This window comes from Mercurialis annua, linkage group LG3 (genome assembly GCF_937616625.2).
Source record: "Mercurialis annua linkage group LG3, ddMerAnnu1.2, whole genome shotgun sequence".
NCBI lineage: Eukaryota > Viridiplantae > Streptophyta > Magnoliopsida > Malpighiales > Euphorbiaceae > Mercurialis > Mercurialis annua.
Window position 1 is genome coordinate 64,917,790 of NC_065572.1, and position 16,144 is coordinate 64,933,933.

The window sequence follows — 16,144 nt, forward strand, 5'->3', positions numbered from 1 at the left end:
CCAGAAGAAAAAAAAATTAAAGGAATTAAAATATATTTTATTAATTAGATTTGTCATCATTTTTATTTATTGGATATAATTGATGCAAATGAGAAATATTATAAAATTATTGGACAAACCCCACACAATATATTGTTCATGGTAAATTTGTTAATTTTGTCATAATTTTGAAGTTATTACTTCATTTTGCCTTTTGATAATTGTATTTAGTAATGCATATTGTGTGGCTAATAATTCACCGAATAGACTTGCATATTTAAAGGACGGCTCAAAAGATCAACCACACTAACCCTAATTAGGGTAAGACCTACCTCATAGAGAAGAATCAAATTTCAATAGTTTTTAGCTTTTAAAAATAAAATATTTGTAATTGTTGAAGTCCAAGTACATGTTAGATTGCACTTGCCTATCAATTAATAAAAACACTACATTACATAGTATGAACTTATGATGATATTCTCAAAAAAAAAAAAACTTATGATGATTTGCCTTCCAATATAGTTCTCATTTTGACCCATAAAGGAAATGTGTGAAAAACAATATTTTTCGACAAAATTTTATTTTGGTTTCTCATTAATTAGGTTTTGATTTTAATAATTGACAAAGTACATAAGGGGTGAGCATTGGTTCAGTTAAACACCGACCGAATTAACTAAAATTAAATTAGTCTAATCGATTTATCTTTTTAATTGAACCAACTAAATTGATCACTTTTTCAAAATTAAATTAACAAAAATTTTAAAATACCAAACGAACCAACTAAATTTATCGGTTAATTTGGTTAAACTGGTAAAATATAAATAAAAAATAAAATTAAATAGTCGGTTAATTCTGTTAATCAAAATTTTAAAGCTCTTTATTGTATCCAAACTAACTGTTTAATTAATCGAACCGAACCAATCAAACTAACTGAATTAATAAAAATCTTTAACCAATAACCGAGATAACTTATTTAATTTAGTTAATTCAATTAATCGATAGTTTGTATATATAAGTCTCCTTTATAGCAAGGTAACTAGTTGGACTTGCTCTATATGGATATTATATGGTGTACAAAAACTCATATCATATTCAAATTAATTCTATCATAAAGTTCACTTTTCACTTTAGATGGTCCAAGTTTCCTGTTTTTGATACTAATAAATTACACTAGTATATATAAAAACAATCATAACTAGAAATCCTTTTACTAGGAAACATGTCTTTGTAGTTTGGATTGGAAGCTCAACTTTTTTAGAAAAGTTTGAAACTTTGAACATTTAATTGCTATTAATTATGTAGTAGGTGTGTATCAAAATCCAAGCCCTCATTTCTGACTACAAGAACTTTGAAAAGTTCGAATTCTAAATATTGTATATGAATGTATAATAATGTCTCGGCTACGTATGTATTTTATGTTTCTTTTTTCACTATTTGCTAGTAAAAAGGTTTTAATATGATCTCACATATAAGTGTATCAAGAGTTCATGTTCGGTTCAAAGTTAAGGTACAAATAAAAACAGAAATTGGAACGAAAGGGATTGGATGAAAATAATAATCTTTTCATGTAGTTCAATTAATTTTGTAAATGCATTTATTTGCTAATACTATTTATTTATTTATTAATTATTGTTTTTTTTCCACAAAAATTAAAGTTTATTTTTAAGGTAAGGACGTAAATGAGTGATTCGCATTATGGAGATAATTTCATTCTCATTTTAAAGTAATTTTTGATAAAATCAATCGACAAAAAAACTTATTCATTTTCATTTTCTTACTGTTTTCTAGTTCAATAAGTTTAAACATTAAATTTGCTTTTTTTTAGATTTTCTTTGTGAATTCTATGTTTACTTTATAAATCTTATTTTTCTCTTTATGAAATATTTTATATCATACATTATGAATTTTACTATTTTATTTCATGGAAACACTGATAAAACGGAAATTTAAATTAATATTAATGAAAAGACCTAATCACTCAAAACCCTTCGACCTTTATTTTTTTTTTCAATTTCATCCCGACATTGAAAAACTCTCTCAAAACTCTCTCACCTTTAAATTTCATTCCAATTGCACCCTGACGTAGGAAAATCCTCTCAAAATTCCCTCACCTTTAGATTTTTTTTCAATTGTACCCTAAATTGAAAATTTTTATGGTTTTGATTTTAAAAAGTTATTGGATATAATTTTAGAAAGAATGATTTATTATATTATTAATAATATTAGTGTTTAATTAGAATATAGATTAAAAATAAAAAAATATTTTGAATTTTTTTTTCAGGTGAAAAGAGGTCAATTGAATACTTTAGGGTACAATTGAAAAGGAATCTAAAGATGAGGAGGTTTTGAGAGAATTTTTTTACGTAAGGATGCAATTGAAAAAAATTTAAAGGTGGGGGACTTTTGAGTGATTAAGCCTAATGAAAATTATATTTTGACATGCTTTCAATCACACTCATTCAAAAATCAAGTAGTTAATATATATTTTAAAATACTAATTAAATAGAGCAGATTAAATAGTCAACTTGTAGTTTAATTTAACTATTTAAATAAAAGTAATAATTTGCTATTGTTTATTATGTTCAAAATAATAATTTTATGTGTCTTTGTAGAAGAAAAGCAGTATTTTTTTTATAGTTGGAGAGAAGTAACGTTTGTGGAAGGAATCACGTTCACGGTCTAACAGTTTAACGCTTATACCGTTTGAATTCTAATTCATCGGTATCATACGATGTTACTTTAGTGGCAAACGTTCAATTTTTCCAAACCAAGAAACCAATAATAAAACCTATAATCTTGCTAGCTAACTTAATGATGAAAACAACATTTGCATATAATCAATAAAAGATCTGAAAAAATACATCACATGTGCCACACCCAAACACATAATCAACATTATTTTATAATTTCTAATCGCTATAGACATCTATGGCCACAACTCAATATCCACAATTAACAAAAAAGTTCGAAACCATTAATTTGTTAGAATTATAAATATCTCTATAATTTAACTTGAATTACAAGGGTCTGATATCATTTGATAGAATTAACTTGATGTAATTAAATAAATAAAACCAGTCACTAAGGTTCATGTTTAACGAAATAGAAGCATATTTAAATCCGTCATCAAAATAAAATATGAATTAAAAGAGCAATACAAGATATGAATTAATTTTTAGCAGCTTTTTATTTGTATCTGGTGATGAAGTATCGGAAAAAATAGCAACAATTTGTGATTTGAAGATGATAACTCTAACATATTAGCTACTATAACTACATGATGAATAAAATTAAAAATAACACTAGACAAATGGTGGAGGCTGTTTTTGGCCGTCTCCTTCACCAAGGAACAGCCATCCGGAAAAAAATTCTCTCCGTGGTGGTGGGTGTGCAGACGGCCGGAGAATGGTGGTGGTGGTGACCTGGTGGGTGACCGTTAGAGGTGGAGTAATTTGGTTGGATTAGATTTCTTTTAATTACATTTTACGGTGTTTTGTGTATTTTAGATTTTTGGTGAGATGTCACCTGACACGTCTAACACATGTCTGACCCTGACATGAGCAAATCATTGCCATGTCATCATTTTTGCAAAAAAAATCGCCGATTTTTAGATTCAGAGAGTTTGGTGAGCGCCGCCAAAAAGATCATAAGGTTTAGTGGTCGTTTTTAAATATAAAGTGATCTAGTGATCACAAACCTAAAAATTAGTCGTGGGTGATTATTAGTCAAAATAATTATGAATTCAAATGATTATAAAAATATTATTAATGGTAAATTTATTTAGCATAATTACACTGATAAAATTTATTTCAAATTAATAAATTATAATAATAAGAAATTTTCTTTAATAAAAATATTATTTTATTATTAAATATAAATTAAATAACAAAATAATAAAAATCGTATTGATACAATAATTTTTTTATAAAAATTAAGTTATGAAAAAAATAAATCATTACTATTATAATAATAATTCAAATAATTATTTAATAGCATTAAAAACATTTTATTTTTATTATTGATTTTAATTACTGGATACGGTAATGAGGATGTGGATATATATATGGATCATTTATATGTGCATCATCAACAAAACACTTTATGTTTTAAAAGAAAAAGATTCTGCAACTCAACAACTTCAATTGACGGTCCCAGATATGGTGATAAGTGTTGGGGTTCTGCGTCTTTTTCTTCTTCCATTTTGCTCTAATTAAATTGATGTTTCATCAGGATAGTAAGGAATTGGGAGCAATGGAGAATATTAAATGCCAAAAGATAACAAAAACTTTTTATGAATTTGTTTTTATTTAGAGGGTGATTTTTCAGGTTGACATTGTGAGCAAAAATAATGAAATTACTCTTCTTACATTAAGGTTTTCATGATAAAAACTTTGACAATATTAGAATTATAGCAAATCTAATTTATTTATCTGCATGAAATTAGTGGCAGAATGCATAAACTATGTTGATCATGTTTTCGTAATTAAATAATAGCTAATTCATGAATAATATGGTGGGCAAAGTTTATATAAAAAAAAAATTCTTTGACATATTAAATATTTTAATTTTAATGGCGCCAAAAAATCAAATTTTTTTAACTTTTTTAAAAACTATAAAAATTTGTTAAAAATTGTAAATTTATCTCAAGTTGATAAATTAGCTGAAAATTTGTTCAATTTTCTAAATTAATTTAATTGTTATATTGTATGTCAAGTTGATATAAAATATGAAATTATAATATATTCGAACTATGCAACATCGACAATTTTTAAAATTTTAAAAAAAAATTATACATTCAATTGTTATATAAGCACAATTAATTAAATTTTTAAAAAATGAATAGATTTTCAGTAAATTAGTTAAATCGGTATATATTTATAAGTTTTAATAGTTTTTTAAAAAATCAAGATAGATTTTTAAAAAATAAAAAAATATACTTTTTAAAACTATTAAACTAACATTTTATAATTATGCATAAGTTAAGCACTATTTGCACAATGATCATTATTATCACTCATCATTGTCATCATATAATGGTGGAGATCAATAATTATTCGCAATGAAGAAGATCCATATATTTGGTATGCTTTTTAGGGCATGCGGAACCGATTGATATCTTTGCACAACATTAATACTGAGTTTACAGCAAACTGCTACTTAAATAAAGTTGGATTATCATAAAATAACAATTAAAACGATATACACAAATAAAAAAAATTAATATATTATAATAAATAAATTATTGCTTTATGTGTGTAAAATATTTATTTAAGCTATCGAGTCTTATGAGTTTTTTTGGATACACAGATTCAGTACGCGATAAAATTTAAATAGCTCGAGTTTTAGCTCCATTCAAAGAAAAATTCAATTCAATCTCGCATTGCTTTGAACCATTTTTAGTAGTAATTCATGAGTGGCCAACATGGTTTGTTTCTGGTGCATGCGATTTTTCATCAAAAATATTAAAATCATTCTACTTGGAGGTATTACAAACATCATAAGTTTTAGGATATCGTGTAATTTCAACATCAATTTTCATTTTAATAACTTTAACAATGCACTTTAATATTTTTGTTATTTAAACTCTAAATAATTTTTTGATAAAAAATATTGCGTTAGACACCAAAACAATATACATATTACTATTAATTATTATCAAAAAGTTACTCGTATTTCAAAATAAAAAAAAAATATCAAAACTATAAAAAAATATATATTAAAACTACAACACACACTAATATTAAATGATTTATTCTACAATCAACTCTCATAATTGATTATTCCATCAAACGGGGCCTAGCAATACAAGTGGTGGTGTATGATTAATTAAATGTAATTTTGATTAAGCACTATTCTATGACTTAATTAGTTTTGTGGTCCATTAAGAGCATTTAAATACATGTATATAGTAATTAAGAGTATAAATAAAATTAGCATTTCATAGAAAAATGTTTCTTTAACATGTGAAAGCAAATGTTGGAGAAGCATCAAACAAGAGCATAAGTGATGATCATATACACATCATTATTATTACAAAAAATAGGCACTATAGACTTCCTAGGCATGCAATCTAAAAGCAAGATCATTTCTTTAAACTTTTCATTTTTCCCCCTCTCTAGGACAATATTTCCCTTCTTTAGTACAATTTTTAGTAATTTCTTGAAATAAATTGTCAATTTTTCATGCTTTAATTTACTCGCTTACATCTAAGTGGATGTGCAAATCAATATAAAATCGGTAAAGATGAAATTTCTAATATTATAATTAATATTTCTTTTCAATATATATATAGATTTACTCGCAGTAAATAATGCAAAACCATCCAAATCTAATATTTTTATAAAGTGGATCTCACTCAAAAAAAGATATAATTTTTGTACTATATTAATCAATATTTTCTAACATTCTTATTATTCAATCGACAAAATGAAAAAAAAAAATAAGTGGTGAAATCTGAGATATGCATGATATCGATAATGTGACAAGAGAATTATGTCAATTCATAAAATGATCAACGTGTTCACTAACATATATTGCATGGAATATATTTGTATATATGTGTAAAGCAAATACGTACGGATATGCCAATTGCAAATTACTGTATTTTATATCTGTAAGGTATATATTTTGCAATTTAAAGCACTTCAATTATTTCTGCGTAATCAGAAAATATTCTTGCACCACATAAAATTTGATGGTGAAACTTAGAGCAACGAAAGGAATATATAGGGATAGGTGTGACGATCCAAAGAGAGAATCAAGGAAAAGATATTAAAGCAACTTTAGTGTGGATAAAAATTAAGTAATCAAAATACTTATATACTCACATTAGAGAATTGTTTTTATTTATTTGTACGCTTATATTTTAGATTGTGAAGTTTACTTATAATTAATCTTATATGTTTTTACTACAAGTTAGATCAACTCTACTCATATGAGAGTTTTTTTATGGAGTATTTCATAAAACAATTTTCATCTTTCATGTTTTTTCTTTATTTAAGCACATTTTATCAATATGTGACACCTCACATCTAACCTTTTATTTTTTGGCATCAAAAATTCAACTTTTCATTTTTAGCATTTTAAAAATAAATGTCCTAGCCGATGTCGTGTTAGTCATTCAAAACGGTCAAAACCACGTTACTTTTTGTAAAAACAAAGTCCTAAAAGATCACTAGGCTATATAATGAAAAGATTGAAATGTGAGATCCACGTTTGGTAAAATATGCTTAAGTCGGAAAAAACACAAAAAGTAGGATTTTTTTTATGACACTATCCTTTTTTTTATTATAAACTAAATCTAAATAAAAACAATGTGAGATTAATGAATAATAAGATCATATCACTTTCTTATTTGTGAAATGTAAAATATAAACCATCCTTATATATTTTTACTTATTTATCGGGAAAGTATAATAAATTTGATATAATTATCAAAAATAATAAATTTGATGTAAATAACTAAAAAAACTAAATGACAAATTGAATTAGTGTGTGGTATTATTCGATACTCCCTCCGTCCCACTCTAATTGACAAAATATAGAGTTTTTGGTGTCCCATTCTAATTGACAAAACTAACATAACTATAATTTTTTCCTTTAACTTTCCATCTTTACCCTCATTTAAATTTAAACTTTTTATGGAAAAATGGTGAATATTTAATGAGAATTTGACTAATATACTAATAGCATTAATTAGCTCCATTATCAATAGAGGGGTATAGAAGTAACTATCTATGTCATTTATTAGTTTGTATTGGTTATTGTAATTTAGTTATTTTGTCAATTAGAGTGGGACGGAGGGAGTATTCAATTCAAATATGCATTTTTTTTTACATGTGGGAGAAAGGAAACAAACTTTTTTTTCTTCAAAAAGATAATATTCTTGGGAAGGATTTGGATCCTTATAAAAGAGATGAACCATATCATTTGCTATTTGGCTTAGATTCTTATTCTTCAATCATTTTTAAATTTATTAGTCATCAAATGAGAAAATAGAAATTCAAGAACCAAACACATATTTATGCATAAAGGTTTTAGAACCCTTAATTGAGGAATCTTAGTTTTGTTTATTATAGGCAACCCATTTCTTTTCATTTTCTTTCCTTTAACTTCACATTCAAAAAGGCTATATGCAAGGGATAAAGATGCAAGAATCATGCAGGAATAAAGATAGTGAAGAAAATGATACTATACAAGTTTAATCTGGTCTTATCCTCTTAAAAATCTTCCACCTTTTAGCCTCTATTTATTTGCACTCTTACATTGTAAAATCGTCAATTTTATCCAAATTATAATCTTTCGGTTTCAATTGCACTCTCAAATATCAAATTGATCTCTTTTTACTTAAAAGAACTCAAATCAATATTTTATATTTTAACATACATTTTAAATAGGGTTTAATGTTATATTAAAAATAAAAAAACACCTTTTTTCAAAAATTAAAAAAATTTATAATAACCTATTATTTAATATAAATAAATATTTTTTAAATTAATGATATTCCAATATTTGAACGACTCTGTCGCCGTCATCCGACCCGTTAAAGAAATATATCATTAAATAATTTTATAAATTTAAAAATAATTTTTATTTTTAAGAAAAATAAAACTCACTCGTCTTCCTCATGGCGAACCCGGTCCCGGAGCGGGTTTGCCACGAAGAAGACGAGCATATTTTTTTAATTTAAAAAAAATGTTTAATATTTAAAAAATTGTTTATTTATTTTTTATTTTTTAACTCATTTATAAATTTAATTGATTTATATTTAATAAAAATTATTATTAATTTTTAAAATTTTTGGGAAGATGGTTTTTTTAATTATAATATTGAGTACTATTTAGAATATTTGTTAAAATTTAAAGTACTAAAATAAATTGATGTTTGAGGGTGTAATTGAAACTAAAAGGTGTGGCTTTTAATGATTGAGGGTGCAATTGAAACCGAAAGGTCATAATTTGGATAAAATTAACGATTTTGTAACGGGAGGGTGCAAACAAATTGGGGCTAAAAAGTGGGGTTTTATTCCAAAATATTAGCCTTTAATCTATTTATTTTCTTAATTTGTTGTAGTTTTTTCTGAATTTGTTCAGTTTTGGAGATTTTAATAGGATTACATGTAAATAAAATACACCATGTATTATAAAAAGATAAAACATTTATAAGAATATTATATCAATTTTGTCTTTACAAAAATACCAACACATTTTTTCATAATTATAAAAAAAATTATCTCTTCTTCATGTTTTTCATCTCTTTGTTTTTTAAATTCTAATTTTATTATCTTCATCCATTATTATCCACCACAACCATCAATTTTCACCTTGCAAAATTTGCCGCCACGTCGCCATTTGCTGCAGTTGCCCTCTATCCTCAATTTTCTACCGTTGTTGCCGGCTCGCCAGCTCTCTATGCAGCTGCCGCCGCTTGTCAGCCATGTTTGAAATTTTCACATAAAATTCATCTTAAGATCTGATCTGAAATATTACATCTGAAATTTCAAATTTGCTATTCTTATATGTGATATTTTTTAAAAATTACATATGATTTGTATTATATACGGAATTTGTACTATGTGTACAAAATTACAAATTAATGAATTATAATACGTATATTATTCAGACTATAAACCGAATTTGTACGAAACATATCCAAAATTATATTTTCTTAATAAAAAAAGTATTTTTATATCAAAAGCCGTATTTTTATACATATATTTTTTTAAATCAAATTTTTATATAAAAAAAGAGTTAAATAGTATATTTTGTAAATATTTATTATTTTCCTAGTATTTATATAAACACTCCTTATTTTTATTATCTTTTTCTAAATAATACTCTCCCCGTCCCAAATTGATACTCCCTCCGGTCCATAATATTTGTCACATTTGGCTTTGACACAAGAACTAAGAAAACAATTAATATGTCTTAATTTGTAAACACTTTTACTAAGTTAACCCTATATTGAAACTTGTTTACATTTATGACTACCATTTTTATTTGTTTATTGTATTCTTTCAATAAATTAATGGGGGCACACATGTAAAAATAACAATTATTGCTCTCTTGATATCGTAACATGACAAATATTATGGACCAAATTTTTTTTTCAAATGTGACAAATATTATGGACCGGAGGGAGTAAGTAATTTAGGACAAATACAAGAATTAAGAAATTTAGTAAATCTGTACAAAATGAGTAATTTTATAAAAATATTTCACACTTATCCTATTTAATGCAATGTTGACTTTATTTTTTAGTGGATTTTTCTCTCTCTTTTAATGTAATATGTTACAATTAATGAAGGTATATATGTCATTTAAATATTAAAGCAATAAATTACCGCCTATAATTTGAGATAAAAAATTATGCCTATCAATTTGGAACGGAGAGAGTATTTTTATTATAATGAGGGGAGGGACTGGAGGACATGAGATTCTTAAATTGATTACGATATCCCTTTCATTAGACTATGTTTGTGTGGAGTTTTTGTTACATGTTGTATTTGTATCAATATACTGCTAAGAAATAGGCCTTTTAAATTTGTTGATTTGTTTTTCTCAATTTTTTATTAATTTGTTCAGAAATAATATTATTAAAATTTTATTTATAAACAAAGTTAAAAATGTAGCATATTCCTAATCATGTGGATACTTCAAATAAAATTCCTAACATTCTTATTTTGAATTTTTCTTATATCTTTTAATCAACAAAATTTATAATAGAAACTTATAAATAGTTCTCCTGAATAAAATATTTTCCAAATAATAAAATTAAATCAATTATTTGATAATATTAAAATAATAATTATTTTATCTAATTATCTTTTCGCATCAAAAAGTATATCAACATTTTAATATCTATTTTAATAATTAAAAACTAAAATTAATATTTATAATTATTAAATCTAAAAATCAGTTATATAATTATAAAATATGCTGAAATCTGTAAATCATTTGCTATTAATTCATTTTAATAAATTGATGGAATGGTGTAATTGTTTATAAGTAAAGAGAACAATATAGCAGTCCTCGATTTGTGATTTGAAATAATCATTGAGTGGAGCGAATAGATGGCGAGTTGCACAAGAAACATAAAGATATTTTTTTATTATTTGATTGAAATTTTTATTTCATATATCTTAAATATATATATTTTTACATAATCAATGATAAAATTGTAAATTTGTTATTATAATTAATAATAAAAATATTATTAAGATATATGAAATAAAAATATATAATTGATGTTCTGAAAAATATAATAACTTAAGGAATAGAATTATATAAAAAAAATAGCGTTATATCATGTTTAAAAGCACAATTTGTAAGTTTAGTGTATGAATTTTCTCATTCATAAAAAAAAAATATTATTAATATATATATATATATATATATATAATCAAAATTTAGTTTACTGTATGAATTTTTTCTCCTAGCAAGGCAGTTCCATTCTCTTGTCGATAAATGAATACAAGTATTTTAAGAGATATTTATAGCCATTTTTTTTTCAAAATAAAATTTAAATCATTTACTTTTCACCATTAAATGAGTTTTAACACTTTTATCTAATGAGAAATCGACAAAATAATCTAACAACAAAGTGTCCCTAGAAAAAGCCTATATACTTTAATAGTCTATTATTCCCTTTTCATAATGTGTAAACATATAGCTAGATGAATAAACAAAATTTCCACATTCACCTTAATTTCCATTTTCTAATGAATTATTTAATTTCTTCCAACTAATTCTTGAAATACCCATTAAACATTAGATTGGTTATAACAACAAATGATGATGGCAAATGGCAAGTCTCTTAGAGTTGCCATTCTCATGTGGAAACAATGATTTTGTCAATATTTTGTGAAGAAAAATGATTAACAATAACAAATCTAATAATTATGTGATAAATGGCCAATTAGTGTTTTAATTTAGCCAATAACCTCCAAAAGATTTGGTTTGTTATGGATTACTATTATTACTTTCTTGAAAGCTGGATGGATTAGCTTGCCACTTATGGTTATAAATCAAACGTGTTTATTGCATAACTCATGGATAGATTAGTCAAATAATTTCACATTTAAGTAATTAAAACATCACAACATTTTTATTAGCAACCAAACTCTTAACGGCATTAAGTTAAATTCTTTGCCTAACTATCGTTTCATGAAATTCACATGATTACTTAAAATATGTCAGTTTATTTTTGCCCATTCATTTATCTATTCATGAGACAAACATGATTACTATTTTCTATTGTTTTTTAAACTAAAGCAAGTAAAAATTTAAGGATTAGCATACTATTAAATTCATTTCAAATCAAGTTCAGTTAATCTACACCGCAAATAAAATGTATAAATTAATTGAAATTATTTTAATCTACACCTTTTATTTGTAATAAATAGTGTAGATTTCCCGAACTTGATATTTCATATTCAAGTGAACTAGAATTCTAATCTTAAACATAAATCAGTTTTACTTTTAACTACTTTACGTACAAATCTTTATTGATAAAAAAATATTAATATTAATAATTAGAATAAAAATGATCATTTAAATAGTAATAAACTAAAAATACATAACCTATTCATACATAATCATATCTAGTATAAATTTCAACAAAAAAATATATCTAGTATAAAGATGTTTGTTCTTATTATTACGTTACAGATATATCAATTTCTTTCAACATCTTTAAAACAATTTAATCCTATTTGCTCATAAACTAATGATAAAAAAAATCTATCTACATTGTTGTCCAAATCGTATCTAATAAAACAATGCTCTAACTTAGAAATTTAAACACAAGAAAAAAGCTAATATAAAGCATTCATATATGGGAATCTTGTACACAAGAGCACAAAGAAGTTTTTTTTGCTTACATAATTGGGATTTAGGATATTAAACATAAGCAAATACCTAATATTGGTTAAAACTTTCTTTTTTTACACAAGAACACCCACAAACCTGCAAAATAGTAGCTAAAACTAATAACCCCATAGAAGCAAAAACCTAACATCACAATCTAAAAGTAATTAATAAACTTAATAATACTCTAATCAACTCAACACAAGTTGGGTCCAAAAATCTTGATCAAAACATCAAACCAAACCAAACTTTTTGATCATCAAGCACAAACCCTAGCCACAGCTTTGCATACCAAAGAGTTCTTCATCTCCATAGAAAGCTTCAGGTTTTCAGACAAATTTACTTCAAAATCATCACTAGGCACCCACTTGAAGCTTTGAAGAAGCTGAGCCAGCCAAAGCTCGACAGTAGCCAAGCCCATAGCTTTACCAGGACAAACCCTACGTCCTGAACCGAAAGGAGCCAACCTAAGATCGGACCCCATAATCGGAACATCTTCTTCCAAAAACCTTTCTGGTTTGAACATCTCCGGTTCTGACCAGAACTGTTGGTCATGAGTTATAGACCACATATTAACCATAGCTGTGGTGCCTGCCGGGACAAAATGATGGCCTATTTGGGTGTCATGAATGGCTAGCCTCGCCCAGGAAAGAAGTGGACCGGGTGGGTGCACTCTCAAAGTTTCTTTGACAATGGCATGAAGGTACGGCAGGTTAGGCAGATCAGAATCGCTGACTAGTCGGTTAGAGCCAACAACAGCATCGATTTCAGATTGGGCTTTCGCTTGTACGTCGGGATGCAAAACCATTCTCGCAAGAATCCATTCAAGGAGAATGGCAACTGTATCAGTACCTCTAAAGATCATTTCCTGAAAACAAAATTATTGAGAAATTACCATCAGAATATGTAACACAGATACGGAACCTCAGAAACGCAAAATGATAAACCGATAGAAGAAAAATAACAAACCTAATTAAAAACAGTGTGGAAATTATATAACTCCATAAATTTCCAACGTACATACTAGACAGTTACACAATAAGATAAAGATACAAGATCAATAAAAGTAAGAAATGGCATATCATATATGTAAAGAAAACAGAAACAAGACAAGAAATGAGAATATTGTCAAGGAAGAACAAATATAAAAAGAAAACTATTCAGATTCTCAACTTCTTTGGATACCAAGGAACCATATTCTACCACATTGCAAAGTTACATGGAACTATCAATATTATTGTAAAAGCTATCAACAAAAATTTCATAAACTACACATATAACATCATCACTAAGAGGAATCACAAAACATATGATAACAGACTCAGCATATAAAATTATAACATTTTAAAGATTAGATTAGAGTAAAGATATGAAACTAAATGCAATATTGAGACAAAAATCATACCCATAAAATAGCAATCATATCAGAATCACTCAGCTTATTCTCCTGCAAATCAAGCAAAACATCAACAAAATCACCACAACTTTCATCAACTCCTCCACCAATATTCTCAGCCCTTCTAACTCTATGTTCATCAATAATCTTCCCCACAAAAACATTAACCCTACCAACAAGATTCCTACACCTTTTCCTCACACCTTGCAAATCCAACCAACCCAACAATGGAAAATGATCACTCCAGTTGAAAATCCCAAGCAACTCATACCCTTCATTAACCAAATCCTCAAGCTCATAAGCTTCTCTATTACCACCATCCTTGTTAAAATCATAACTCTTACCAAAAACACTCTTCATAACATTGTTTAAGGATCCAAAGTGCATTATTTTCTTAACTTCAACAACACCATTTTTCTCCATTACACCCTTAATCTCAGCCACCATCTTTTGCCCTATTTCACCTCTAAACCCGCCAAAATAAGCGATTCTCTTAGGGCTAAACAAATGGGTGGCAGAAATTCTCCTTAAATTCCTCCAATACTCGCCAAATGGAGCAAACCCCATTGCTCTATGAAATAAAAGTTCGTAAGCTGACTCTTTCACAGGCCTATCAGCAAAAGCTGAACTGTTTAGAATCTCCTTAGCTGTATCAGGGTGGCTAGAGATTATAAAACGAGTAAAACCAATGGAAAAAGCCATTAAAGTCTTGGCTTTGAAAAGCTCAGAAGTTTTAGCAAGAACTCTATGAGTTAAAGAGCTAGTAAAAGCTAAAACCATACCAACCACTGGCCAACCAGACGGCCCAGGAATTGGAACAGTAGGTTTGGATGAGACCCCATTGGTCTGATTAAACAGAGCTTTGTAAACAGACCAAGCCAGACCACCGGGTGACAAAAAGAAGGAAAAAACGGAGATCAGCAGAATAAGAACAACACACAAAATGCATTCGAATCCAAAAAATGGTGAATACCCAGTTAGAGAAACGAACGGGAAATACTGAAAGCTGAAATCTTTTGACATTTTTGGTTGATGGGTAGTGGAAAAACTTGAAGTAACAGTGGAGAGTGGGTGGTTTTTTCAGTTGACAGACGTATGAAAACAGTTGGTTTTGTGCTGTGGTGTACGTTTTTGTTACTGGTTATGTGTTGGGTATTTATAATACTCCAGCGAAGAGAGAAATGGCAGAAATGGAAGGTGAAAAGACACTGAAACTGAAGGGATTTTGAAAGTTTTGGGGAGGTTGCAGGTGAAGAAGAATGTGAGAGAGAGTGTGCGGTTTTTATAGGAAACGCTTTGGCCTTGGGGACCAAGTTAACCATGGTTAAAATTTAATTCATTCCTGTAAAATTTGTAAGTTTTTGTGTAGAGCAAGTATAATTTGTTAAAAAAATTTAAAGGATATATACTAAAACAGCAATTTAAAATTAAGAAACTGTATAAGATTTATTTAGAGTGATATTTAAATGGTTTTATGAACTGTGAAGTTTTAATCTGCAGTAGTTACTGAGAGACAGAAAGGAAAAAAACTTTTTAGTTATTTTGTTTCTTTATTTTATTACATCTTTGGGCAAAATTTGTGTTCAATTTACAATTCTGCCATGGAGGTTCTTGTTTGGGGTAGTGCGTCTCATTAGTCATTAGCGAGGTCGGTCGAAAAAACTAAATAACAATTTATATATAAATTAAATTCGAAAAAACTGGGGCCCATTATAATTAAATTAAATTCGAAAAAAATAAATAACAATTATTTATAAAACATTAAAGATTATTAAGTAATCTATTATTAAAATTATATAGTATTATTTTAAATTCATGAATTTTAAATACAATTATAAAAAAGTAATAATTTATAAATTTATGTGATTATTTTCAAATTTATATATAAATTTCAGAATTAAAA

The 16,144-nt window shown here is 26.8% G+C and overlaps 1 protein-coding gene across 1 annotated transcript; it reads right to left on the bottom strand.

Moving 5' to 3' along the window:
• Positions 1 to 12,789: 12,789 nt before the first annotated feature.
• Positions 12,790 to 15,504, bottom strand: LOC126674328 (cytochrome P450 78A5). The gene is made up of 2 exons (XM_050368767.2): positions 14,251 to 15,504; positions 12,790 to 13,713 (listed from the first exon to the last, which is right to left on the bottom strand). Exons 1-2 carry the CDS (start codon positions 15,262 to 15,264, stop codon positions 13,105 to 13,107), a joined length of 1,623 nt encoding a protein of 540 aa, XP_050224724.1. The 5' UTR covers positions 15,265 to 15,504; the 3' UTR covers positions 12,790 to 13,104.
• Between the last annotated feature and the right edge of the window lie 640 nt (positions 15,505 to 16,144).